This window comes from Pygocentrus nattereri, chromosome 12 (genome assembly GCF_015220715.1).
Source record: "Pygocentrus nattereri isolate fPygNat1 chromosome 12, fPygNat1.pri, whole genome shotgun sequence".
NCBI lineage: Eukaryota > Metazoa > Chordata > Actinopteri > Characiformes > Serrasalmidae > Pygocentrus > Pygocentrus nattereri.
Window position 1 is genome coordinate 11,559,114 of NC_051222.1, and position 27,530 is coordinate 11,586,643.

The 27,530-nt window shown below is 40.2% G+C and overlaps 2 protein-coding genes across 2 annotated transcripts in view; one reads left to right on the forward strand and one right to left on the reverse strand.

Annotated features, from left to right (window-relative positions):
• Positions 1-5,343, forward strand: part of rgs11 (regulator of G protein signaling 11) — a 30,525-nt gene extending 25,182 nt beyond the window's left edge. Inside the window, exons 15-17 of the mRNA XM_017717410.2 lie at positions 603-741; positions 2,253-2,335; positions 2,449-5,343. Of these exons, the coding sequence (XP_017572899.1) occupies positions 603-741; positions 2,253-2,335; positions 2,449-2,581 (355 nt within the window). The 3' untranslated portion in view covers positions 2,582-5,343. The remainder of the gene's footprint in view (positions 1-602; positions 742-2,252; positions 2,336-2,448) is intronic.
• Positions 5,344-5,526: 183 nt separating this feature from the next.
• On the reverse strand, positions 5,527-26,209 carry pgap6 (post-glycosylphosphatidylinositol attachment to proteins 6). Its single transcript, XM_017717411.2, has 13 exons — positions 26,042-26,209; positions 24,824-25,001; positions 23,684-23,894; positions 22,859-22,989; positions 22,116-22,384; positions 20,590-20,906; positions 16,346-16,439; positions 15,865-15,982; positions 12,142-12,281; positions 10,913-11,091; positions 9,673-9,819; positions 8,567-8,683; positions 5,527-7,726 (listed from the first exon to the last, which is right to left on the reverse strand). The coding sequence occupies exons 1-13, from the start codon at positions 26,103-26,105 to the stop codon at positions 7,433-7,435; spliced, it is 2,259 nt and encodes a 752-aa protein (XP_017572900.1). The 5' UTR covers positions 26,106-26,209; the 3' UTR covers positions 5,527-7,432.
• Between the last annotated feature and the right edge of the window lie 1,321 nt (positions 26,210-27,530).

Consider the following 27,530-nt stretch of genomic DNA (forward strand, 5'->3'; position numbering starts at 1 on the left):
CTTTGCATAACAATGCAAATTTCCCCCAGTGGGATAATAAGTCTTATATCTTATCTTATTTCTGACTTTTGCACAGTACTTTCAGTACAGCTTTCAGTAATGACGATTGATGTACACCAATCAGGTATAACATTATGGCTTATTGTTTCTACACTCATTGTCCATTTTATCGGCTCCAGTTACCACTAAGGTGCACTTTGTAGTTCTACAATTACAGACTGTAGTCAATCTGTTTCTCTACATACTTTGTTAGCCCCCTTTTACCCTGCTGTGTCTGATCCACTCAGACCAGCGCAACACACACTAACACACATCAGTGTTACAGCAGTGCTGAGAATAATCCACCACCAAAATTGTACCTGCTCTTTGAGGGTCCATGGGGGTCCTGACCACTGAAGAACAGAGTAAAAGGGGGCTAACAAAGTATCAGAGAAACAGATGGACTACAGTCTGTACAAAGTGCCTGATTGGTGTAAGCTTTGTGCACAAACATACCACACAGTGACACAGTGAAATACTGTCACTATCTTGATGTGTTACTAATTTCACCTGGGTTTGCAGTGGTTAAGTCTGTTTAAATCTATCTTCTTTTTTTTTGGCAGGCAGTTCCTTGCACCTGGAGCCAGTCGCTGGGTGAATATTGACAGTAAGACAATGGAGAAAACCTTAGAGGGAATCAAGCATCCTCATCGTTTTGTCTTGGATGATGCACAAATGCACATTTACTTCCTCATGAAGAAGGTAAGCAACTAGATGAATGCTCCAGCAGTTCAACCTCATCTCTGTGCTTATTGTTAATTACAGTGGATAATCATTGTGATATGTTTCCCTGCATTTAGAAAAGAAACGAAAACCCACGCGCCTCTGATAATATCATGTGTTATCAGCGGCATGCCCAAAAAAGTAAACTGGTTTTGCCAATGGGAAAAATAAATGATTTTTAGAAGATTTAGAAAATTTCTGCTGTTGCATTCTGTGGTACACAAAAATGCTCCTTCCCATATTATCACCCGTTCCTCTGAATTATGAGATTGTGAAGTAGACAAAAACACTGAATATACTAGTAGCTAAAAATGCTAGTAATTGAAATACAAATATTGTTAGGTACCAGTGGTACAGGTTCGTGGTATGTAGATATATACGTGAGCAGAATGACATTCTGCTATGAATTTTTCTAAGATGAATTTTGCCGTACTGTGGATACTGTACATTCCCAAACACAGTAAAACACAAACAGCACCAGCCTGAGACAACTTAAACATTCACATGAACAGCTTATGTAACTCTTATAAAGTCAACAAAATGCTGTTTTAGACAAAATTGCACCACTGACTGCTACTTGTAGCTGCTTCTACATTAATCATTAAAGATTTTCGCAGGTACGTGCATGAAGTGAGTGTGTTGTTGGTCACGTGCCATGTGAATGATGGATCATGAACATGTTCAGTTTTGCTAGTCATGCTGTGCGGTGTTCATACATAATTTTACTTGCAAGGTTTTTTAACTCCCTGAAGAACATTGTCGTTTGGACTACTTTCGGGGGCAGTCGTGGGCTGGAGGTTAGGGAACCAGCCCTGTGACCGGAAGGTTGCCCGTTTGATCCTCTCGGCTGACAGTCCATGACTAAAGTGTCCTTGAGCAAAACACCTAACCCCCAATTGCTCCCCGGGCGCCGTGGATAGGGCAGCCCACCGTTCTGGGCAAGTGTGCTCACTGCCCCCTAGTGTGTGTGTTCACTAGTGTGCATGAATGTGGGTGTTTCACTGCAGGGATGTGTTAAATGCGGAGGTCTAATTCCACAGCGTGCAAACACAGTTGGCAAATGGTTCTAAATATACCACTATTTTACTAAACATGTGTATTTTATACCCTGTTTCAGATGTATATGTTTGGACACATTTGGGTCAGTTTCAGCTCGCAGCTCTACAGGTCATTCACAGATCCGTCACAAAAATTCTATTATTTTTAGGTTTATATTAAATTGGGTTTGTATATAGGGAAGCTGTTAAAATCGTTGTCCATGCTAATTGACTGTGGAGTGGAGTATCCCTTAAAAGCATTTGTAATACACACAGAACTCAGCAGGAATTTCGCATTTGAACACATAATAAGGTCCAGGTTCCGTTATATGTTGCATGTTGCATAGCCTATCCTATTGTTGTATCCTATTGATATATCCTACACTGGATATATCAATGGGGTAGATTAGTGACCAAGCTTGGTTTCAAATTATTTATCTGCCATATCTATAGGACTCGTACCCTCGCTACCTGAAGTCTGAGCTGTACAAGAACTTGTTAGCGAAAGCTATAGTACCGCAAGAAACGAAGAAAAGGTACGTACAGAAACAGCCAAACATGTACAAGACGTCTGAAAATTACATTCTTAATATGATCAAAGGAGAAAGTCGCTGTCTCACAACGTGCATGTGTTCATGTCTGTGTGCAGCGTGTTCCCATTCATGCGCCGTCAGCGACATTCAAGCCCCTCTCCAGCGCTGGTCACACAAACAGCAGAGGATAACGGAAAGGCAAAACCCAGTGCTGCCAAGGCCAACGCTGGAACTGCCTCTCAGATTTAGTTACACACAAACGACCAGAATTCATGGCTACAGTGCTTCTATAACTGTCATGGTTGGGTTAGCTATGTTAATAGCAAATAGAGCATGAACCTTAAACTCTCAAAATCTGTCCTGCTTCCCTGTAGCGCTTTATCCCTCTCTAGGGCCCGACCGATATAAAAATCTGGTCACTGATGGCCAAATGCATATTTTATAAAAAAAACATTTTTAATCATGATGGAGTTCAGATTCACCAGTTCAGCCTCTGTTATCGTCATATACAGTACTGTGCAAAAGTCTTAGGTGCCCATTGATCATGGCAAAATATATTTCAGAATAAATGCAAATAAACACAATTATGGTAGAATTTTGATCTTGTGAGCTGGTTAGAACAGGTTCCCCAAGCCATCGTATAAATTTGTTCAATGATTTGACATAATGAAGCATTGAGCGTTGGATGATACCTATGATACCGGAGAGATTAAGTTAAACAAACACATAAAATCACCATTATTATATTGACCCCTTAAAATATCAGGCTCATTACATACTACATTTAAAAGATGATTTTCAAGGGTTCTTTGGTAAAGAAGATGGTTCTATTTAAAACCATGAATGCTCAAAGAACCCTTTGCTTGTTTGATCTTTGCATCTTTGATCTTGTTGTTCTTTGCGTTGTGAAATGGTTCTTTAGGTTGATGGAGAATGTTCTACATAGAACTTTTTTGAAAAGGGTTCTGCTGTTATGATGTCAAAAGAACCTTTTTTGGTGCTATACAGAACCATTTCCAAAAAGGTTCTATGTGGAACCATCTACAGCACAATTTGAAGAACCCTTCCACAATGCAAAGGACCAGTTAATCATGCATGTTCATCATGTTCTTAAGGGTTCATGGTTCTATACATGGCTCTATATAGAACAATTTTCTTCAGTAAGGAACCCTTGAAGAACCATCTTTTTAACGGTGTGTGGCTTGATATTCAGGTATTACAGGGACTTCAGTGCGAACTGGTTTATTCTTAGATTAGGCTAAGCTCTGGCTAGTTAAGGTGTTAATGCTATTTGTGATTATTGTGATATTGGAATTTTCTGAGGAAATAAATGCTCATTGACCACGTAAATATCGTTTTAAAGAACATTTTGTAAAGTTTTTCTCTGTTGTCAGAAGGTTGCGCATTTGAATCCTGCAATGCCTCAAAGAAATATGTCAATTAGCGGCACAGTGTCAATGATACTTTTGCACTTGCTGTTAAAACTGCATGTCATCAATATCGACTGACATTATCCACTGACCAATATATCGGTTGGGCTCTACACCTTTATGATGTCTCTGTCAAATAAACAGGACTGTATCATTTTGTATACGCAAGTCTAGTTAGGTTATAGCAATAAAACCATTCACACCAAACTGCTTCTTTCCCAAAATATTATTCCCTTTTCAGTGTCTTCAGTTGTTCATAATTAGATATATTTTTATCATCATGTATTTCTCATATCCTTTATTTTTGTTTTTAATTCTTTGCACTATATGTTGTATTTCTTTGTTTAGCACAAGTGCTAACAAGCACTAACTGAAATACTCAGCCATGTACTGAAAAATAAGGCTGATTTATTTCTTACAAAACGTTTTCTATGCGTGCAGAACAGTCAGCGTGGCAGCTTGAGCACTAGCTGTAGCTTTACTGCTAATGCTGGATCTCCATTTACACCTGTCTGGTCCAGGTCCACACCGCAAATTAGAAAGAATCGCAATAATGAATATAATAAAGCCGCATTACAAAGTCTATAAACACTACGAGATAAATGGTTAACAATAAAGGTCCAGTGTTTTATAAGATTCATAAAGCATTAGTTATGATTAAAGCCTGAAAAATAGCTTTGAGTGAAAGCAATGTGCACTCAATGTCCAGTTTATTAGAAACACCTTTGTTTTTCCACTCCCTGACCACTTCATTATCTCAACTCCAAACTCAAGCACATCTGTTGAACAGTTTGCCAGCTGCATTCTTTCCTGTTCAACATGGGTCAGTTGCTGTTGCCCTCATCTGTTGGCCTCATGTTACCTCTAGGGCGTGGTCCACCAGCCAAGACTGGCAAAAAGATGACCGACACAAATTGTGCATAAACACACGAGCTGCCATCTTTAACTCTACACTGTGAACCTACAATGGTTCCTAATAAAGTGGCCAGTGAGTGAATCTCAATATCCATTTAGTATCTTCATAAGCTGCTGTATAGTATTTATATATCTTATACCAAAGCAGAATATAGTATTTATATATCTCATACATATTAGATGCTTTTTCCAGACTCCATGGAGTTTCTATGGTCTTTTCCTGGCCTCACTTTATGCCTGCCTCCTTCTGAATAAAGCACAATAATGAACAATTCTTGACGTTCTCTCATTTCTCGCTACTAATTCTGTCTTCTGTAGGAGGGGACATCATTCTTCAGCTGGTGGAGACCAAAGATGGCAATAAAATGATGATTCAAATCTCCAAGACCCCAGAGTTATAGCACGGAACAGTGGTAGAGGACCAGAGAAGTCAGAGACCAGCATTCATTTATTTAATGTCCAGACAAAATGGGTCATTATGTTACTCATCAATGTTTGCGTCTACACTTTAACTTTAACATTGCAGTTTCGATTCTTTTAAGCCACTTTCTTTGTTTTTTCTAAGAAACCTGCAGGGAAATCTTTCCACACCTCCAAAGATCATCTTAAAAGTTTCTCCTCTCTGAAAGATGAAAACTTTTAAGTACTGTTTACTTGATGGGGACAGCTCTGGTGGTCTGCTTGGTCTAAATTGTTCTGGAAACTTTCACTTGTAACCTCTTCAGAAAAATCTCCTAATAATGAACAACTTGTACTTGATGGCTTTTTAATGGTTTTCCTTCTGGTCATGAAATATAAGCGCGGCCTCTGACATTTCTGCTCACTCATCAATACTGCAAACAACACAGGTTGGTGTTTTAAATAATCACGTTCTTGTTTATTTGTTCATTTGCTCTATTAATTACAATTCTATCATTTTTATATTTCAACACCGTAAATATACTTTGTAAGAAAGGAGGCAGGTACTTTGACAACAACAGTGAATATAGAGGCATTATGGCAAGACAAACAAAAGTGTTTCATGAGGGGGAAAGTCTCACATTGACATAGACAAGACAAATACACATGCTGACATTTACATACACACAGATGTAAAGTTGCATTGCTTAAGTTCCCAACCCCATGAGAAGTTTGTAGTTTATAAATCCTGCAGTGTTTTTTGAGCTTAAAGAGATTGTCATAGCGACAGGAAGGTGGGGTGGTGAGGAGTAGTGGAAAGGAGGGTGCAGTTGCCAGTGGTTCCCGAGTTATTTCTTATTATGAAAGTAAAGTTCCCATTCAAATCCCTTCAGATCTCAAACTGCAACAATAAATGACCAACACAAGCAGCAGAATGACCATCTAAACTCATAATTATGTACTCAGGCACATAAAGAGTTGAAGCCAAAGGTGCTGAGTTTTACAGACCTAAAAGGTCTATTATAATATGGTTTAATGGAATTTCAGGCTGGTTGAGTAGCTGCCCACTGCCATGTACAGTACTGGGCAAAAATGAGACCATCTTTTACATTTATTTTACAATAAGTACATAATACTTTAAGTACAAGTGCCATAAAGTGCCAAGTCAGTGCCTTTATTCATTTTGAGGAAATATTTATGGGAAAAAGAGGACATTCACAAACGGGAAGAATAGACCGGTCATCCTTAAGCAAGACCTCAAGTGTTTGTGATTACTTTGATCATGTGAAGCACAAAATGCAACCAACGCCTAAGACTGAACTTTGGAGGTGTAAAAACAAAATATCCCTGCAGTTTTCTCTGAAAACTAAAAATTAAAAAACAAAAAGGATACTGTAATAAAGAGTGGACACCTTGAATACAAACTGAGATGCAAATATCTCATATGAATCTTTTATGTTTTTTCTATGGCACTGAAAAATTAATAATGCATACTTTAATGGCTGTTAATGCAATAAATGAGGTAAATGGTGGTGGTCTCCGGCTTTTGCACAGTAGTGTACATTACATCTAAAAAGTGATCAGTAAAATTGGATCCCAGTTAACAATGATTTTCAGAGAATCGTTCAGGTGCAGTGTAACAAGTACATATGTACATAAGACATTCTTCATTGCTGGTTAATTTTAGTCATTCAAAAATGTTATATTATATTAACACAGTACCAGCTAGCCATTGCTTGGCCATTAAAACCCCATACAGGCACGTTTTCATGACTGCACATGCAGTCCTGCACTGGCACTGCCTGACAAAATCACCTTTTAAATCACAAATAAAGTGCTGAAGAGAACAGTGTTTCATTAAGGTTTGTTTAAGAAAGACCTTGGTCATGTGCCAATAACCTTTTCCAGTAAACACACACAAAAGGAAAAAAAAATAAGGAACAGAACTCAGACACACCCTTACACTCTGTCATGAACACACAATCACCACCGTTTTTAAAGTGCCAAACCAATAAGTGGCCATTTTCTCTATTTAAAGAAAAATTAGGAAATATTCCCAATATGTAATCTCTCAAAATCAGCATTTTTAATATTAATGTCTCCAACAGAAAGCCTAATCTACATGAACATATTTTAATCTAACAGTCTATCAAATCAAAATGTCAATAAATGTTTTAAACCTGTAATTGTCTCCAATTGATACTGTCATGTAAAATTAATTATGCACTTTAACGTGCAGTAAAATAGCAAGCGTCTGCTACATTAACTGTCTTCAGGAGCATGTGCCCCAAATAAAGCTGGACAAATTACATCCGTAAAGCTGTATTGCGCGTTTCGTAAACCTGTGTGTGTATATTTAGGTGACGGTGTAAAGCTCTTCTTTCTGGTTTCGGCAGATCTTGTAGCCACAGAGTTTGTGTGGCCAACCCCAAGGCGGCACATGTTTCTCACGTGGTGGTAAAAGGAATACAACACTCGTGGCCACCATGATGTGCCATATCGAGTGAGTGTAGTAGTAGTTGCTGTCAGTCTGTGCAAAGACGTACACGCATACTCCGATTAGTGCCGACAGCATGCCCGGGAGCAGGAAAAAGACCCAACGCTTCCAATTTGGTGGGTAGCAGTGATGACGTGTAACACTACGATACACCTGCAGACAGCAGAAATATTAATGATTCATACACATTCAAGTTTCTGGCACAATTTCAAGCATTTTGGGAACAGCAAGAATATGACATGGAAATCATCTACAGCTCCTCATCATCATCGAAAAACATTTTTTTTACACACTTTCTATAGAATACAGTACTAACATAATATTGAAATGTACACTAGATGCTGAATTAGAATATATGAAATTATATATTTTATATATTCTGTATATACAGTACATGGGCAAAAGTACATGGACACCTGACCATTACACCTAAAAGAGCTTGTTGGACATCCCATTCCATTACTGCGCATTACTTTGGAGTTAAAAGAGAAAATACCCAGTGAGCGGTCAGTTGTGTGGACGAAAATGCTTTGTCAATGTGAGAGGTCAGAGGAGAATGGGCAGACTGGTTCGAGATGATAGAAAGGCAACAGGAACTCAAATAACCAACCAAAAAATCTCGGAGGAATGTTTCCAACACCTTGTTGAAATTGTGCCACGAAGAATTAAGGCAGTTCTGAAGGCAAAAGGGGGTCCAACCTTTTACTAGCAAGATATAGCAAAAAATAGTGATTTTATGGATGTTAGTGTGTTTATATAACCATTTTCAAACCTCTCATCGAGGAAGCCCAGTATTATATGTAGTTAAAAAGCAACTCCTGGTTTGTGCTCATTGTGCTCATAATGTAACTGATGAGATATATACATATATATATATATATATATATATATATATATATATATATATATATATATATATATATATATATATATATATATATATAAACTCTCCATCAAAAAATATATTACATGATACGACAGACTGACTCTTACCCAGGCAGTTACCATAATGACCAAAGCAAACAGGACAGGGCCTAGTAGGTTCCACAGGCCCCGGCGGTCCAGCTGCATCGCCATGGCAATGATCAGAGTTCCCGTCATGAAAAACACCTGCAGGAGACAAGGGAAGTGTACACGTATATCACGAACCAATGAAACATAACAATGCCAACAGCCAGAATCACCCTTGGTGGTTATCAATTTCGCATATTGAAAAAATGTGTTATTTTGATTTTTGAAAATCAAAAGAGCTCAACGTAAACTGAGGATAAAATATTTGGAGTCTGTTTCAAATTAAACAATTCTATTAGTATCTAAACAATGAATATCAAGCAAGATTGGGTACCTCACTCATATTTTATTGGCTCACTATGAGGGGTGAAAATGTTACATATAGACAATGATCAACTTGTGATTTAACCCATGCCACAACTCATTTATGTAATGATGGGCTGCCCAAAGTGCAGCCTGCAGGCCAAAGCAGGCCTGTGAGGGAGTTTGATTTGGCCTGCTAGAAAATGACCATAATCCCACCCCCTCACCCAAAGAGAGAAAGAACACAATTTTTTAACTGTATATAACTCGCTACAGCCTTATTTACCTTTCACAACTGTATTCTGCTTACAAAATATAGTGCATTGTTTAAAAATGCATTTTTAAAAACCTATTCCTTTATTTATATTTCTCCTTTATTTGCATATTTTGTCATTTTCATCTTCAGCAAGAAACACTGCACTTCAGCTTCGCTGGACAAAAGGTTTGGGCAGTCCTGATCTGATATCAGCATACTTGCACTTTCATGATTGATGCTTCATTCACAAATTAAACTGTATCACCCAAGTTGCAACTGTTAATTAACCTTTAACCTATTAAGGCTGACACAAAAAGTGTTGATTGTTATACAGTCTGCATCACAAACCAGGATTTAGCCGACTGACAATAACCACATGAATCACCAACAGATATATCGCAACTCGCAATAACTCCCTGATGCCAAGCTTGTTGGGTTAAACGAAGAATTAAGACCTTAGCAACCAATGATTCAATCATCTAGCCAATTATCTCCTCTGTACCTGTTCAACAGACAGCACTGCACTTACATATTTAAATGGCTCCTTCAGTCGTGCCATGCACACAATGGTCACCCAAACAGCCACCACGGAGCCCAGGAAGTCACAAAACTGTAGTGTGTCATAGTCCATGATACACATCACCGTCACCCCTGGCTGGTCACATGCATGATAAAACTACAAAGAGACACAGTTGGAAGCATTAGAATTGTTTAGTGGATGGTAAGAATAAGAAAAGTTTGAAGATATTCTCTCTTTTTTTTACCCTTAAAGAGATCATAAAAACAGAAAAAAGAAATGCAGACATACATCCTAGGTAGCCAACATATGATCATATACACTAGTGTCCCTGAAGTGTGTGCATGTGGGTAGGTTGGCATGTATTACATATGCTCAGCATGTCTGCAGAATCTGGTGAAAAATTCTATTTACTTTAATTACATTTTTCCTAGTAGATTCCTATTTTAAGTAAAAGCTAGTCATTAAACCCAAACTAAACCCAAACAAGGTAACACCCCTGTACCTACGATAACCTTAAGAGCCTCAATGCTTGAGCTTTAGCAAGAAAATTGAGGTTAAGTTAGCCTAGTTAAAGCTACACTATGTAAAATGTGGGGATTTGGGACCTCTCTGGTAGAAATGTGTAATTGCATGCTATGTTCATGTTGGTTGTGCTTTGGACCCAAGTGGATGAATCTGATGATTAGAAGACAACTCAGTTTTGGTCTTCCAAGGACGTAAATGAATGATCAACTATTGGCTTCATATCTTCATCAGTATAGTTACTTTTGCATTTTACATTCAGAGTCATTATTTTTCCTTTATTTTATTTTTTTGAGACTGTGGCTGTGATGTTCATACAAAAGGATGTATGACCTGGTCCGAAAAATATTGAAATCTGACTCAATGGCCTCTGACTTTTAAATTACTTCAGGTTTTACAGGCCGATTTGTACCACACTCACCTGATATTTTAGTATGTTCTTTATCCTCTTGATTCAGTTATGCAACTTCTTTGAATTTGAACAAAAGAAATCTTACATAGTAGTAACCTTAACTAATAGCTGATAGTGCTAAATAAAAGTCACAGGAGGCACCTGCATCATCATTTCCATTGGTATCAGTTAAAAATCATGGAAGCAAACAATGAATGCCAAAAAACACCATGCAAATAAAAAGGAACAAGACTAGGGGGTCATTGAAAAAAACATTGCACAGGCCTCTGGCGTAAGCTACTGATTTGATAATTTCCTTCTCTTAGAAGTACAAACCGTGGAGAAGAACATGGTGAAGAAGTAGACGGCAGCCTCGACATGGTAGCCGCGGTACAGTGCCACACAGGTAGGTGGGATGAAGAGCAGGTTACTGAGTGTGAGGAGCAGGGCTGCACTCAGCTGCCGAGAGAATGACAGGGCAGCTGATCCATCTGAGCAGCTCCACCCCAACCAACCTGTCAACCAACAAACAAAATCAGCCTCACAGTTAACAACAGAAAACAAGCAATAACCAGCAGAAAAGCAATGGTTCGGGCAAAAGTCAATCGGTTTGGTGTTTTCTTTAGGTTTGTGCTAGAGCTATGAAGCTACTATGGCCACCACTTTAGCATTGTGCCAAACGCACAACTAAATGACCACACACTTGCCTCAAACCATGTCAAGTTAAATGTTCTCTGGACTGATCTATTGACACAAAGTGCCAACAGTAAAGTTTGGTGATAGAGGGATAATATAGCTAGAGCTGTTTTTCAGGGTTTGGGCCCCTTAGTTCCATTGAAGGACATTGTTAATGCTACAGCATACATGAATATTTTAGACGGTGGCAGCAGTTTGGGGAAGTTCCCTTCCTGTTACAGCATAACTGAGCCTTGAGGCCTAACTGTGCTTATCAGTACCACGTGACACAGATAGAGACATGTCATCTTCAACAGGTGTTTTTCTTCTTTCTTGGTCATGTTCAAACAAAAAAACATTATTGGCAGCATGCTCACATTCATGCACATCTGTTTCAGTGTAAGTGTAAGTGTAAAACCACCATTACTGGGCTTCATATTTTCCCCCGTCTTCCTGTGATGAAACATAATAAATATCTAAACAGTGAGTGCAGTTTGCAAATATTGCCACTTTGAGCAATTAAACAAGTACTTGAGTACCAGTGCACATCCCTAAACAGTATGTAGTATATATGTTTCATGAACTGTTACATTATCTTCAGTGCAAAACTAAAGAAGCAAACTTTAAACCCCAAATATTTCTTAGTTAATTTATTATGTTTTGCAAAAAGAAGCAACTATGTAAAGAAACCTGGGAACAGGCAATAAGAAAATGCCATTGTGGCATCTATTTGGATGCTATTTTGAGATGCTATGTGCAATTTGTAGTTTAAAGTATGGATAAGTCTCTTATTGCAAGTCATCAGGTCCATGCCACAAGATCCAATCCCCTGTTTCAACAGCCTACTTAACCTGCCTTTATGGACAACTCAATGCGTTCATGTGTTTTACCTGCTTTGCATACACATGCGGCGTAGAGGTAGCTGTGTGTGCGCAGCAGCCTGCACTCGCCGTATGGTCCACAGTCATCAACACACGCGCTCACACTCATGGACACACTCACCATGGCGGAGGTGTTACGGCAGGCAGTGCTGAAAAAAGACAAAAACAGATGTGTTGCACTGCGTTCTCCAAAATGACCTACACACAGCCCAGCCAGGCCGACAGACCTGTCACTACAGCAAATATTTGATACACCAAAAATGTTCTGCACAATGTAGAATCAAAGCACCCTCTCTTCATCAACTTACTCAATGTTATTACCAGGCATGTCGCAATATAAACATTTAATATCACAACACCTTCCTAAATGTTTTATATTATTGCAGTATTGCATTCAAAACTAGAAAAGGAAAGTTTAAGTTAAATTACAGCAGTTGCAGAAAACTGTTTGCTACATGGTTGCTATGGTATTCCACTTTGTTGTTAAGAGGTTGCTTGGTGGTTGCTAAGTGATGCTAAGGTGATGGTAGGCCGTGGTTCTGGCTTCCCAGGTGGTTTCTACAGTGTTGGTAGTCCATTGCTACGTTATGCTAAACACTTGGTATGGTGTTGCTAACCCGATGCTATGCTATCCCAGATGGTTGCTAAAGTTTTGCTAGTCCGTCACTACACTATGCTAAGTGCTTGGTAAAGTATTGATAAGCCTATGCTATGCTGTCCCAGGTGATTGCTAAGATGCTGCTAGGTCACTGCTATGCAGTCCCAGGTGGTTGCTAAAGCGATGCTAAGCACTCCCAAGTGGTTGCTAAGGTGTCTATTAACATTTGGCAACAGAGTTTGTACTGACTGTGGTGGATTAAGGCTTTATGATCCTGCACAATTTCAAGGTTCTAGAAGAACATAAAAGCATATAGTAAATAGTATAATATCACATTTTTGATCCTTGAATTAATATTAAGAAGAAAACAAAAAGCTACCCCAATAAACATGGGCCAGTTTTCCCTGTTTAAGCCCAAATCTAGACTAAAGAATTTCCAATAGCAAATCATCATCAGTTCTGCAACACAGTCTATATATAGATTAGGCTTAATCCTTACCAGGGAAACCGGTTATTCATGCTTAATGCTAATCTATGTTTTTGTCATGTACTAAAACAATAGTGCTGTGTTGCTTTTTACGCAACAACTAAACAAACCACACCACTTTCCACATGGCTACTGAAGCTAAAACAGAAAAGAGGCCTAAGAAAAGAAACACATCACATGTGTGAGAGCACTTTGAATGATCAGATGATAGGAAACATGATCAGTGCAATATTTTCTATAGGCTAGTATAATAAATAGGCACAAAAAGTTTCATAATCTCAAATGTGTACAAATGATCCTTATCCAAATAATCCACACTGCCTCTGAAATAGGTCTGTCATATAACTGCTTCAACTCTAGGCTCCACAAGGGCGCCTGTTTTGATATAAGAAACATGTTTAGTGCAGTTGGTGTTTCTGAAACAGATTCAAATGGAAGGTGAAGAGGGAACTCTTTGAGGTCCTCTTCCTGCAGGTTTCAGCTCCAACTCAAATCTACCATCTCTTTCAGCTAATCAAGCACTTTTGAAAGCAATAGATAGATTGATCAGGCTGTGTTGACTAGGGCTGGAGCTACGGTCAACAGAATGATTGTTTACGAGGGCTGGTGACCATTACTCTTAAACACTTTTTATGGGTGGTTTTTGGAACAAGAATTAAGGTACTCCTTTGGAAATAACAAAAGTTTTTATAATTTATCAGAAAACCATACATACAATCATATATTTGCAATTTGTACTGGAGTTGAGAACTTCGGCCATAGAGAACTGCAGTCCTAAATGCTCCTATATAAAGCACTTGATATCTAACACTACAAGACTCTAGCCCACACATTTGAAAATTTGAGCTTGTAATATACATTTAGCTAACATTTTTACTTTGGACAGATCTGTTTGCAGTTTAAGCAGAGCTTTTTTTACGTAATCTGTTTGACTAAATTGCAACAGCAGTGTAAGTTAAGGAGATGGTTCCCCAAAAGAAAAATACATTTTTTATGCATCTGAAATGAAAACAACCTTACTTGAGAGTTTGCTACATTTATACTGGAGGAGAACAGCAAAAATAGCAAACAAACAAACAAACAAAAAAAAAAACACTATAAGAGAAAGACTGATGAAAACAGTTTTCAGAATAATGGTGATAAACCACAGACATATCAAGAACTCTGCCAAACCAGTTGGAGGTTGTGGTATTTGAATGGATGATGAAAGTATGGAGGAAACTTAGCAAAACAGAAACTGAACTTGCAAAATGTTTGCAAACAAAAATGTTTGATGTCCTTAAAGGAGAATACTGCAGAAATGAATCGCAGAGATAAACAAAAGCATTCGGAGTGGGAAGATGTGAAACTCAGATTCCTTTACAGTAGTGGTGATACGAACCAGGGGTCACCAGGTCTATAATACAAATATGATTCAAAATAACTTGAAACAAAATCATGTTATATTAACTTCCATTACAAGTTATTACCATCTTTTCCTTCTCCTGCAAAGTTATCATTTTGGAGATGCGAGGCTTGCTCCAACTGTCACACAATGTTATGCTGATAACAGTAAAATAGAAAGAAAAAAATATATATATTTAAGTGCTTTTTTTGCGTAACAGCACCCTGCATGTACTTCTCTGCCATTAAAAGGTTTTAAAAAATATTTTAGGCCAAAATGTTTTCTCAAAACTATCGCGAAACAATGCTTTAGGCATCAGGCAGCATATTCATATAATTTCTTGTGAACAGTTTTCTGTGAAGTAACTTTTAGAGATATCAATCATAACTACTGTGAAAAATCCCATTGTGTGAGTTCCTCTAAGGTACATTTCACAACAAACCATTCTAAATGACTGTATGATTTATTTATTTATTCAATGGAATTCCCCTTTTGTGGGGACCATATTTAGTTTATCTGATCTTTTTTCTCATCTTTTTTATCACTATGTATCTATTGTTGATGTAGTCACTTGCTTTTACATCAATGAACTAATTAATTCAACAAAATTTACACTCCTTCATAACACATTGAGTGTGCTTTTACATGCGCTTAAAAATCTGATCACAATCAGATTTCTGCAGTTATCTGATTACTCAAATGGTCATGTAAATAGCATAGTCCAATTTCTTAGATCGGTGTGAGGTCTAGAAATTCCATGAAGAAATCTGATAAAAACAGCTGGATTTTACCTCAGTAATCAGATTTCTCAGAGCATGTGAACTCTTACTCTAATTCCTTTCGGTTTTCTCAGTCTGCGCATGTGCAAAAACATACGGCGGTACTGGAAATAATCAAGAAGCATTGCCATGAGACTCAGCAAAACACTTCTGGAATGATGCTGAAACCCACTAAAGGCTTTATGAAATTAAGGACTTAAATATTCTTCATTTTCTATATTATGTATGTTCATAAAGTGAGTTTCACATTACGTCTACGTCACATCTTCTTCTGTGAGTTTATTGGTTCTTTTGTTCTAAAGCAGAAATCTGATTACTGTCTGACTCATGTAGACCCAGAGTTTCACTATTATCCGAATTACACGAATACTCAAGTGCATTTAACAAAACCTGATTTTCAGCAGTTATCGGATTATTAAGTGCATATAAACATACCCATTGTAAATTGGGCTGAAATAAGTATTTGAAACGCGTTTATGCTTACCTGCTATTGCAGATGGTTTGCAGACTGAGGTACCAAAGTGCTGCTTCAGGAAAGGGAATCCTCAACAGAGCCTTTGTCTCATTGCTGCTCACTCTGAGAGAGTAGCCCTTCATAAATGCTGCATAGAAGAATAATATAATAATAATAATATAAGCATGTGTTACTTTGTTTAAACAGTTGTTGCACAGGTTTGGGCACCCCTGGTCAAAATACATGTTTTGTTGATGTTTCTAATGCAAAACAAGTTAACACATTCTCTACAGGGAACACACTTAAATAGGGCATTTTTCTGCTAATTTTAGTGCACAATTTCTATCTGTTTACTAATTTTAAAGTACTCCTAAAATCATCTGTTAATGTCCATAACATGTGACATATCAGAGTTTATGGTTTTAACTCCAGTTTGCAACATTTAAAAAAATACTGACCAGGGGCGTGCAAACTTTACCATGTGGTTTAGTTTTTGAATTTGATAACACACCTGCATCACATGAATGGCTGGTGTTGAGCTGAAGCACAGGAGCAGAAGGTGTAAGACATGCTCTGATACTGCCAAACGCACCAATCAGAGAGCTCTGCAATACAAAGTGTTTATTGTTAAAAATGCACACTCCTACATATGCAAAAATGCTGCACTATGTGAGGCCTGAGGGCGCTAACAAAGTCCTTCAGAGCTGATGTGAAATGGTTTATTGTAGAAAAACTGACTGAAATGTCTTGTTGTGCGATGCATGCAAATATAAAAAAATAATACACTATCCAATACCTCCTGTAAACCTATACATGACAAAACATTTTATGAAAGAACTTTGGGGTAAAATGCTGGTAAAGCTGGAAAACTATTTTGTATTTTGTATATATTATTTTGTATGACTCTGCATCTCTTTGTCTAGAACATATTTAAAAAGTACAACTCAAAACTATTGTAAGATCAGGCCTCAGGCAACATATCTGTAAAGAGTTTATGAATTACTTTGTGTGAAGGAGCTTTTAGAAACATTGAGTGCTTCTGGTTCCTATCACCACCACTGTGAACAATTCTAAATCAATACATTTCTGTACAATGGGGCTTTTCACATCAAAACACTCTGAATGACTCTGCTAACCATTTAAATATGCAGACATTTTGGAAAATCTGTAAATCCCCTTTAAAGCAAGTGCATCAGTTCAGTCCAAGCAAAGTACATTACCAATACAAGTCCAGGCTACAGATATCTACTGCTGAATTTTTCATACTTTGCCATGATCTGAGCCTCTTAACCTTCACTGTAAACAGATCTGTGGTTCTTCCTCAGTAGAGCAAATGCAGTCCACTAGTAGTGAACCACAGATTAGAACCAGATACCTTATACAACATCCATCCATCCATCCATCCGTCCATCCATCCATCCATCCATCCATCCATCCATCCATCCATCCATCCATCCATCCATCCATCCATCATCTTCCGCTTTTCCGGGGTTCAGGTCGCGGGGGCAGCATCCTAAGCAATGAGGCCCAGACCTCCCCTTCCCCAGCCACTTCCACTAGCTCTCCGGGGGGGATTCCGAGGTACTCCCAGGCCAGCTGGGCAATATAATCCCGCGAACGTGTCCTGGGTCTTCCCTGGGGTCTCCTCCCAAGTGGACTTGCCTGTGACACCTCCTGAGGGAGGCGTCCAGGAGGCATCCTAACCAGATGCTCGAACCACCTCAGCTGACTCCTCTCGACGTGGAGAAGCAGCAGCTCTACTCCAAGTCCCTCCCGGATGACCAAACTTCTCACCCCATCTCTAAGGGAGAGTCCAGACACCCTATAGAGGAAACTCATTTCAGCCACTTGTATTCGCGATCTCATTCTTTCGGTCATTACCCAAGGGTCATGACCATAGGTGAGGGTGGGAACATAGATCGACCGGTAAATCGAGAGCCTTGCCTTATGGCTCAGCTCTTTCTTTACCACAACAGACCGGTAAAGAGGCCGCATCACTGCTGACCCAGCACCAATCCGCCTGTCAATCTCCCGCTCCCTTGTACCATCACTAGTGAACAAGACCAAGAGATACTTAACCTCCTCCACTTGAGGCAAGAGCTTATCCCCGACCCAGATGGAGCTCTCCACCCTTTTCCACCTGAGAACCATGGTCTCGGATTTGGAGGTACTGATTCTCATCCCGGCCGCTTCACACTCGGCTGCAAACCGATGCAGCGAAAGCTGAAGTTCACGGCCTGATGTCCCCAATAGGACCACATCATCCGCAAACAGCAGCGATGTGACCTTGAGGTCACCAAACCGGACACCCTCCATCCCCTGACTGCGCCTAGAAATTCTATCCATAAAAAGTATGAATAGAATCGGTGACAAAGGGCAGCCCTCACGGAGTCCAACTCTCACTGGGAATGAGTCTGACTTACTGCCGGCCATGCGAACCAAACTCCTGCTTTGTTTGTACAGGGCCTGGATGACTCGTAGCAAAGAGCCATGTACCCTGTACTCCCGAAGCACCTCCCACAGGATACCCCAGGGAACACAGTCGAATGCCTTCTCCAAATCCACAAAGCACATCTGGACTGGTTGGGCAAACTCCCATGCACCCTCCAGAATCCTGGAGAGGGTGAAGAGTTGGTCCAGTGTTCCACGACCAGGGCGGAACCCACACTGCTCCTCCTGAATCCGAGGTTCGACTATAAGCCGGACGCTCTTCTCCAGTACCCTTTAACTACCTTAGCGACTTCGGCCTCAGTAATGGACAAGCCTATTCCCATGTCCCCATACTCTGCCTCTTCACTGGAGAACGTGTCGGTGGGATTGAGAAGGTCCTCAAAGTATTCCTTCCACCGCCCAATGACATCTTCAGTCAAAGTCAGCAGCACACCATCTCCACTGTATACTAGTGCTAGTGGCACACTACTTCCCCCTTCTGAGTCGTCTGACGGTTTGACAGAATCTTTTCGGAGCCAATTTAAAGTTACTTTCACCACAGTTACTTTCTCAACAAACTCCTCCCACACCCGGGTTTCTGCCTTGGTGACGACTGAAGCCGCAGATCGCTTGGCCTGTGGATACCTGCCAGCTGCCTCTGGTGTCCCACAGGCCTACCATGTCCGGTAGGAGTCCTTCTTCAGCTGGACGGCATCTCTCACCTGGGGTGTCCACCACCGGGTTTGAGGATTACCGCCCCGACAGGCACCAACTACCTTGCGGCCACAGCTACAGTCAGCCGCTTCAACAATGGAGGAGCGGAACATGGCCCATTCTAAGTCAATATCCCTCACTTCCTCCGATATCTGGTCAAAGTTTTGATGGAGGTGTGAGTTGAAGATCAATCTGACAGGTTCTTCTGCCAGACGTTCCCAGCAAACCCTCACTATACGTTTAGGTTTGCCTGGTCTGACCGGCATCTTCCCCCACCACCTGATCCAACTCACCACCAGGTGGTGATCAGTTGACAGCTCAGCTCCTCTCTTTACCCGAGTGTCCAAAACACATGGCCGCATGTCCGATGACACGACTACAAAGTCGATCATTGAACTGCGGCCTAGGGTGTCCTGGCACCATGTGCACTTATGGACATCCTTGTATTCAAACATGGTGTTCGTGATGGACAAACTGTGGTTTGCACAGAAGTCCAAAAACTGAACACCACTCGGGTTCAGATCAGAGAAGCCATTCCTCCCAATCACACCCCTCCAGGTCTTACTGTCATTGCCCATGTGAGCGTTGAAATCCCCCAGTAGGACAACAGAGTCTCCAGGAGGAGCACTTTCAAGCACCCTTCCCAAGGACTCTAAGAAGGCTGGGTACTCTGAACTGCTGTTCGGTGCATAAGCACAGACAACAGTCAGGACCCGTTCCCCAACCCAAAGGCGTAGGGAAGCTACCCTCTCGTCCACTGGAGAAAACCCCAACATACAGGCACCGAGTCAAGGGGCTATGAGAAAGCCCACACCTGCCCGCCGCCTCTCACCATGGGCAACTCCAGAAAAGAATAAAGTCCAGCCCCTCTCAAAGAGATTGGACCCAGAGCCCAAGCTGTGTGTTGAGGTGAGCCCGACTATATCTAGCCGGTATCTCTCAACCTCGCGCACCAACTCAGGCTCCTTCCCCGCCAGTGAGGTAACATTCCAAGTTCCAAAAGCCAATTTCAGCAACCGAGGATCAGAATGCCAAGGCCCACGCCTTCGGACACTGCCCGATCCACAACGCACCGAACCCCTACTACTGCCCCTGCCATCGGTGGTGGGTCCATTACAACGTAATGATTATAAACTAAAAAACAAACTGCATTTTTGGAAACGAGAAGTTATTAAATGAAAAATGGTAAGAAACATACTGTTATTTAGCATTTATAGTTATTTTCTGTATATAGTTAGTCACCTGCCTCAAGACAGGATCATTGCTTTGAAATATGAGGCATTTTAGATATTAATACTATTATAACTTTAATCTCCATGTTATACAGCTTTCTCAATCATTATAGAATCACCTACAGTTTTTTTGTAAAGAATCACCTACAATTAAATTTTTTTTATGCTGTAGCATTGCAAAATTTTTAATCCATGGCTACCTTCCTAATACACTACTCTAAAATCCTTAACACAAATCACTTTCAGCACATTTAAAGGGCACATTTTTCTCACTTCATAATTTCTTGCAAACTAACATTTAAAAAAAAGGTAATGAAAAAAGGTTTTCCAGTATATGAACCCTTTAATGAATCTTTATCGATAATGCTGACATGCTTACCACGTTAAGATCCAGCTGCACTATTAGTGCCCCCCCGCTGTCCACAGCAGAATCCAGGTCTAGGGCAAGCATAGTCGGCACCTCAGACGCCACAGTCAAGTTGCCATTAGAGACAGCAAAGCGTATGGAAAGGACATCCTGCTCCTCTCTGAACACGGACGGATTTTGGACGCAGGCGCCGTCTGAGATGTTAGCACGCAGCGCAGCAGCAGTGGAGGCATTGCTGGACGTGTTGCTGGAGGAAGATCTCAGAGAGAAGAGCTCCAGAGGAAGGGAGGCGTTAAAATCCGAAGGGACACTTGAAGGTTTACAGCCCACTGTGTGTGCATGTAAGAGACACATAGAAAAGAGAATGACATTTGAGTGAAAGAGCGGTACACATACAGTTAAAAGGTTTGAAATCACTTGTCATAATAATTATTGTTACTGCAAAAAACGGCATCTAGAGAAGTCAAAAATCTAATTGAAGCAACCAATTTCTCATTTTGAGAATGTCAGAAGCTTAGAATAACAGAAACAATTAGTGTTTAGAATGATAAACAAGATGTAGCAGATTCTGAAACGACTGAAAAAAGTATAACACTGCAGATTAAGTTAGTCGTAATAATAATAAAATGAATAACCACAATTCATCATATTTCGGAAGTAGGGATCTGCTAGCAAGGCAGATAACTTGGCAACAATGCAAATATTTTATTTATCATTTTAAAAAAGTAAATTCCTGAAAGGCTAAGAACTAAGAAGTGTTTACTGACATGCTATTAACTAGACATCAGAAGGTATATTAGATACAGCTTCCAATAAAATATCTGGAACGTATAAAGTCATGTACGCTGTGTGGCCAAAAGTCTGTGGAGATTGTTAGACATCCTATTACAAAACCATATGTGTTAAAATGAAGCTGGCCTCCATTTGCAACTATAACAGCCTCCACTCTTCTGGGAAGGCTTTCCGCAACACTTTGCAGTGTTCAGTCAAAAGCACTAATGTTGGACGAGAAGGCCTGGCTTGCAACTGACATTTCAGTTCATCCCAAAGGTGTTCAGTGGGGTTGTGGTCAGGGCTCTGTTCAGGCCACTGGAGTTCCTCCACATCAAACTTGTCAAACCATGTCTTTATGGAGCTGGCTTAGTGCACAGGGGCTCAGTCATGCTGCAACAGAAAAGAGTCTCCCCCAGTTCGCTGACTGAAGGTGGTATCTATAGCAATACTACATTTAAAGTCACTGAGCTCTTCGGTATGCCCCATTCTACTGCCAGTGTTTGTCTATGGAGATTGCATGGCTATGCACTTGGTTTTATACACCTATGAGCAATAGATGTAGCTAATACAGCTGAACACAATAATTTGGACTAGTGTCTGTATACTTTTGGTCATATAGAGTTTCTGCAACAAAACAAGCTTCATAGCGATAAAAACAGTGATTCCGAAATTTTGAGCGGTATTCTCTTTATCTCCAAATGGTCTTTTGTCTCTAAAGCCTCATAGAAGTAATTTTAGCTCTGAATCTTGTTATGTGGTCAGACCTGTATAATTGGCAGATATGATGAAGGTTGCCGTGACGTTGGGCTGACTGATCTCCACGGTAACTCGCACCCAGGTATTCCATGGCGGATTGGCAACAGAAAGAGCGCATGGCTCCTCCGCTGAGCAGTTCACTGTAATTGCAGAGCTCTGCCCCAAAGAGGTAGAGCCTAAAGTGATGGTCAACCCACAATCACTCGCCGGCCCACCCTTCACAGAACATGTGTGGATAAACACATTCAACCTGGAGGTGAACTCAGGAACAAAGACCCTACAACAGAAGATCATTCACACCTGTTAGACATAGACAGATAATGGTTTTCAAGCCATTCAGTTAGTATCTACTTTAAAATCGACTGTTATTATAGGCCAATGTAACGTGCTTAATATTTAATGAACAATAACAGAATATAGAGTATTAATATTTTCAAAGTAACTTCAGACCTGTAGCCCAGTAAATTCTGCATACAACTGTATGTCCAAAAGTTTGTGGTCAGCCGCTCACCCAAAGTTTCTAAGACAATCGAGGATTTGCATATATGTCATAAAGGATTGTCACTATCAATAATCTATTACTGGTTCATTCCTACTGTGCGACAGATCAGTTGGACAGTTTGCATGCAAATGACCAAACTGTTGTTGTTGATTCATCGAGAAGGTAAACTTTTCTTTTTTATTGAGCCGTGACAGTCCTAGTCTAATGTGTCAAATGCACATGGATTCAAACAACACATGCAGAGCGTACTTGAGCTGAGCCTGTTTTAAAGGTGCAGTCACTGTCTGAGTGAGTGGAATGTAGGCCTGCAGGACCGGCATGTCAGCTGCTCTTCTCACGAACATCTGAGGCTGGAACAAATACGAACAGGACGGCAGCCCCTGGAACAAACACACACAGAAAGGAAAACCTTTAATGACAAGACATGACTGGAGAAACATAACAAAATTATACAATTATGGTTAATTAACATTCTACCATGCTCTGTGGCACATCCAAAAACGCTGAGCAGGCCTATCTGACCTCCATCTTGGAAGATAATTGCAAGACAAGAATGTTTAAATGCCTTTTAAAGAGGGTTTGCTCTTGGGACATGAATGGCAGAAGCTTCAGTCACAAAGATTGCTCAACAGGCTAGTGTTTCTGTAAACTGACTAAACTGGTATCTGCATTTAGATCTTTGAGGAAGACGGCAGTATGCGATATATATTAAAAAAAAAAAACATAAGAGCAACATTGTTGGTGCACCAGTTCCGTGTATGAGGCACGTAACAATATTTTTCCACCATCTTGCCAACATGTAAACAGAAATATTGTGATTGTTGGTTTTTTTCACCACATTTGTAAAGAAATACAGAGCCAACAATGCATCACTTCCCATCAGACCAAATGAAAGGAACCTCTCAATGTGACTTTGTTCACATCTCAATGAGTGAATTGCGCACTTCTGAATTCTAAATGTCTTAAAATATTGTTGTAAATTCTAAGAGGTAACATCTTTGTAACTTGACGGATCTGGAATTGCTGTGAATAACACAAAAGCTTAAGTGACGATACACAAAAATCTTTTCATACCTGTTGTTCGATCTTGCCATCATCTTTAGGCAGGTGGGCAGCCAGGAACCAATCTCCAGGTACAGGATTCGTCATGTTAAACAGTGTGACATTGATGGCTTGTCCACTACGCACATTCACCGTCAGGTTGTATGCGAGGGAGACTGCGGTGGAGTTGGGAAAAGCTGTAAGGATGGGGTTGATAACCGGTGGTGCACCAGCCCGAAAGTGCCTGTTGGATTAAAATAGAGAACTGAGAGACAGTTTGAAGTTGATATAACATTGTTCACTCTCCATTCGATAATGTCCATGCCAAAACAACCCATTTTGAATTCACCGCCCTTGTAGAGTTATAAAAATCCATATCAGACATACATCCACCTATTCAGCCTAGAGTAGTTTAGCCCCACCCATTCACAATTAAGTTATATGGAGCATTTCAGCCTAGACTGTTTTTTTGAATAAGGCATGATACAGAGCAGCCAATCAGAAGGAGAAGGCATGTATATATATATCATAGATCTTTAGAAGAGTAACAAAAACAGCCTCTTTCATTCTAAAGGGTTGAAGATCATTTGAAAAATTATCATGTAAAAATGAATTATGACTGTTTCTGGTACATAAAACTACACAAATGTTATAAAGTGGACATCAGGGGACAAATTTTACATCAAGAAAAAAAAGATAATGGCCCTTTAAGGCTGCAAAGAAGTTCATCAGAGGTTTGCAAGAGCTCAAAATCACTGCTAAGTCTCAGCATGAATATTAATCTGTCCACGGTCCTCTAAATCTAACTTAGAACACTGACGAGAGACACAGAGATCACAAGTAATACCCGCCAAACCGAGCCTTTGTCTTGACTTACTATTCACAAAGAATAAGAATTTACACAGGTGTAACAAAACGAAAGCAGCTACCAGTTATGCACTAATGACAAACTGATCATCATAACAGGGGCTGGTGCATGGGCAAGAAAGGTTTTAGGGACCACTGGTGTGAAGAATGTCCATTCAGTGAATTTTAAGACAATCAGACTGCTACGTAAGGAAACTAGTATAAAGCTGGAGAGCTGGGATGCTCCTGTGTGATTCTCACTAGAATCATTATACACTGGCCTCCCGTGAATCAACATAATGTGAACTGTTGAAAGAGGTCACTCACACAGCAATGTTCTGGTCACCGCAGTGAAATCCTGACCCTCGCACTGCAGTGAGCAGCCACCGCACCAGCACTGCATCCTCCGGGACTCTGAAGTAGTAGAGGCGCACATTCCCAAACCAGCTGTATTTGGCCAACTTCTGTGGCGTCTTTGAGTAGAACTCGTTCACATACGTCACATCTGCGGAGGGCATTAAGATGGCATGCACTGATCAGCCATAACATTAAAAGCATCTCCATGTAGCTACACTCACTGTCCATTTTATCAGCTCCACTTACTTTAAAGTTCTACAATTACACACTGTAGTCCATCTGTTTCTCAGCATACCTTATTAACCCTTTCACCCTGTCCTTCATTGGTCATGACCACCACAGAGACCTGAGGGCAGCGTCCTGTGACCTCTGATGGAGGACTAGAGAATGACGAAACACAAACTGTGCAGCAGCAGATGAGCTATCGTCTCAGACTTAACATCTGCTTTACATGCTGTGCCTGATCCACTCATGCCAGCACATCACACATTAACACACCACCTCTATGTCAGTGTCACTGCTGACAATGATCCACCACCTAAATACTACCTGCTCTGTAGGGGTCCTGTGGGAGATCTGACCATTCAGAAACTAAGTAAAGAGGGGTTAACAAAGTATGCAGAGAAACAGATGGACTATAGTCTGTAACTGTAGAACCACAAAGTGCACCTATATAGTAAGTGGAGCTGATAAAATGGACAAGGAGCGTAGAAACAATGAGGTGGTCATAATGTTATGGCTAATTGGTTTATGTCAACAACATCAATAGGTGCGCTCCAAATAAGCTACTCTCTCAACTCCTCGACAAAACTAATTCACTAAAAATAAAGCTACTGATGATTTACCGTTACAATTACTTATATATAGCTAAACAAGCCAAAGCTAGTTGGTTAGCTAACGTTAGTGTACTAAACTTGTAAATGAAGTTAACGTTCACCATGTCAGAAAGGTATGATGACAATGTCACCAATGTTAGCACGCCGCGATGTGTTTACTGTAGTTTAGCTGAGGTTGGCACGCCTACAGAGTGGAAAAAAGATCGTAAATCACGATGAAAGTTAACTAAGATCAACTGTAATCTGATTAGATCGCTAAAAAAGCGAACAAGCTGATTAGACGCTGTGAAACGCTAACCTGGCTAGGCTCGCTAAGCTGCCTCGTCCGTAGTGCATCTAAACATGTTCTCACCGTCCGCCAAACAGCCAGCGACCGCGGACAGCACCCAAAGGCACATCAGCAGGTACTTCGCCATTTTTCACAGCACGGATCCACGATCATCTCATTCCTTGTTATGTTTAGCCGTCAGCTGCTGACAGCGGTTGCCACCGTGACCATCGCGCGCTGCTTCCTACTTCGTCAGACTCCGCACATGCGCACTTCGAGTTCGCGGAGGCGAGCACGCAGGCCCTGGACATCCCCTACAAGGCCGTCTGTGAGGGGCTGCCAGCCACCCTGACAGTGAGTTTAGCGTTGATTCTGTGGGTAAAGTAGTGTTTCCCCACTCTTGTCATGGAGGCAGACTAGCCTCCACATTTTAGTGCTTTCCCTGCTGCTGTAGCTCAATAATGTGCGGTTAAAGGGGAACTCCACCGAATTTTTTTAACATTCTCCATACATTCATTACATAATTACATTATTCAACATAAGAGTATACAGGGATTATATTATGCTCAGAATTGCACTCCAAGACCTGTAAATTTTTGTATTTCACTCCATTTTTTTCTGCACTGTCTACCCTTTTTATTTTGCAACTGTACTTTTGGATTGAAATACATTATATACACGGGCTTCAGTAGATTTACAGAATCTCCAGCTGCCTGGAATGAATTCTACAGTTACACTTAGAACTGGATCCTCTGACTTGTAGTTTGTCTGCTTTTAGTGTATTAGGCCCACGATTATGGAGTGACTTTGTTGAGTGTCTTAAAAAGTCTGTACCTTTTCTTATTTTTGACTCTTTAAAAAAAAACCTAAAGACCTTTCTTTTCATAATTCATTTATTTTATTTTATTAATTTTTTATTTATGGAACAAACTTCAGATGCCAAATGGTCTTTTACTGATCAGCTATATATATATATATATATATATATATATATATATATATATATATATATATATATATATATATATATGTCATAAACTTTCAGATGCCATAGATTTTTTATGCCATATAATTTGTTCACGACATTAGACTCATAGCTCCAGAGCATAACTAAAGAAGCAAACTTCAGACACCAAATATGTCTTTGCTGATAGAATACGTTTGGAAAAATCTGAAAAATGTACAATTTGCAATTTGTGCATCTGAGCAGGCAAAATACTGGATACCAGGTCTGGTTTGGGAAATGCTGACATAGAACATAAACTGGGCCCCACATTGTGTGCACTGGTATACCCAGTCCCACTGTGCAATGCTTGATTGCAATTTGCTGTACTACACTAAACAGGCCAACGTTTCTTTAATCTCAGTCCTGGAACACAACGGTTTTCTTGAGTTTGCTTCCTCAAAATCTAGTCTACTATTACCTTCACATTACTGAAAACTGAAAAATGTAGGATGTAAATGCTTTACTGTATTTGCCAATAATTTGAAGAAGAAAACAGTAAAGCCATCATCACCAACCATGGAATCATTGGCTCTGCGTGGAAGTGGAAGCTCCTATCTGGAGGGTCAC

Bases quoted from the DNA above. Each gene is read 5' to 3' on its own strand.
- pgap6 (XM_017717411.2), bottom strand. From the start codon at position 26,105: ATGGCGAAGTACCTGCTGATGTGCCTTTGGGTGCTGTCCGCGGTCGCT. The intron at 23,895-24,823 runs GTGAGTGACCTC...TTAATCCAACAG, and splicing joins GGTGACCAGAACATTGCTGT to GCACTTTCGGGCTGGTGCAC. The intron at 12,282-15,864 runs GTAAGCATAAAC...GTCTTTTTTCAG, and splicing joins CAAACCATCTGCAATAGCAG to CACTGCCTGCCGTAACACCT.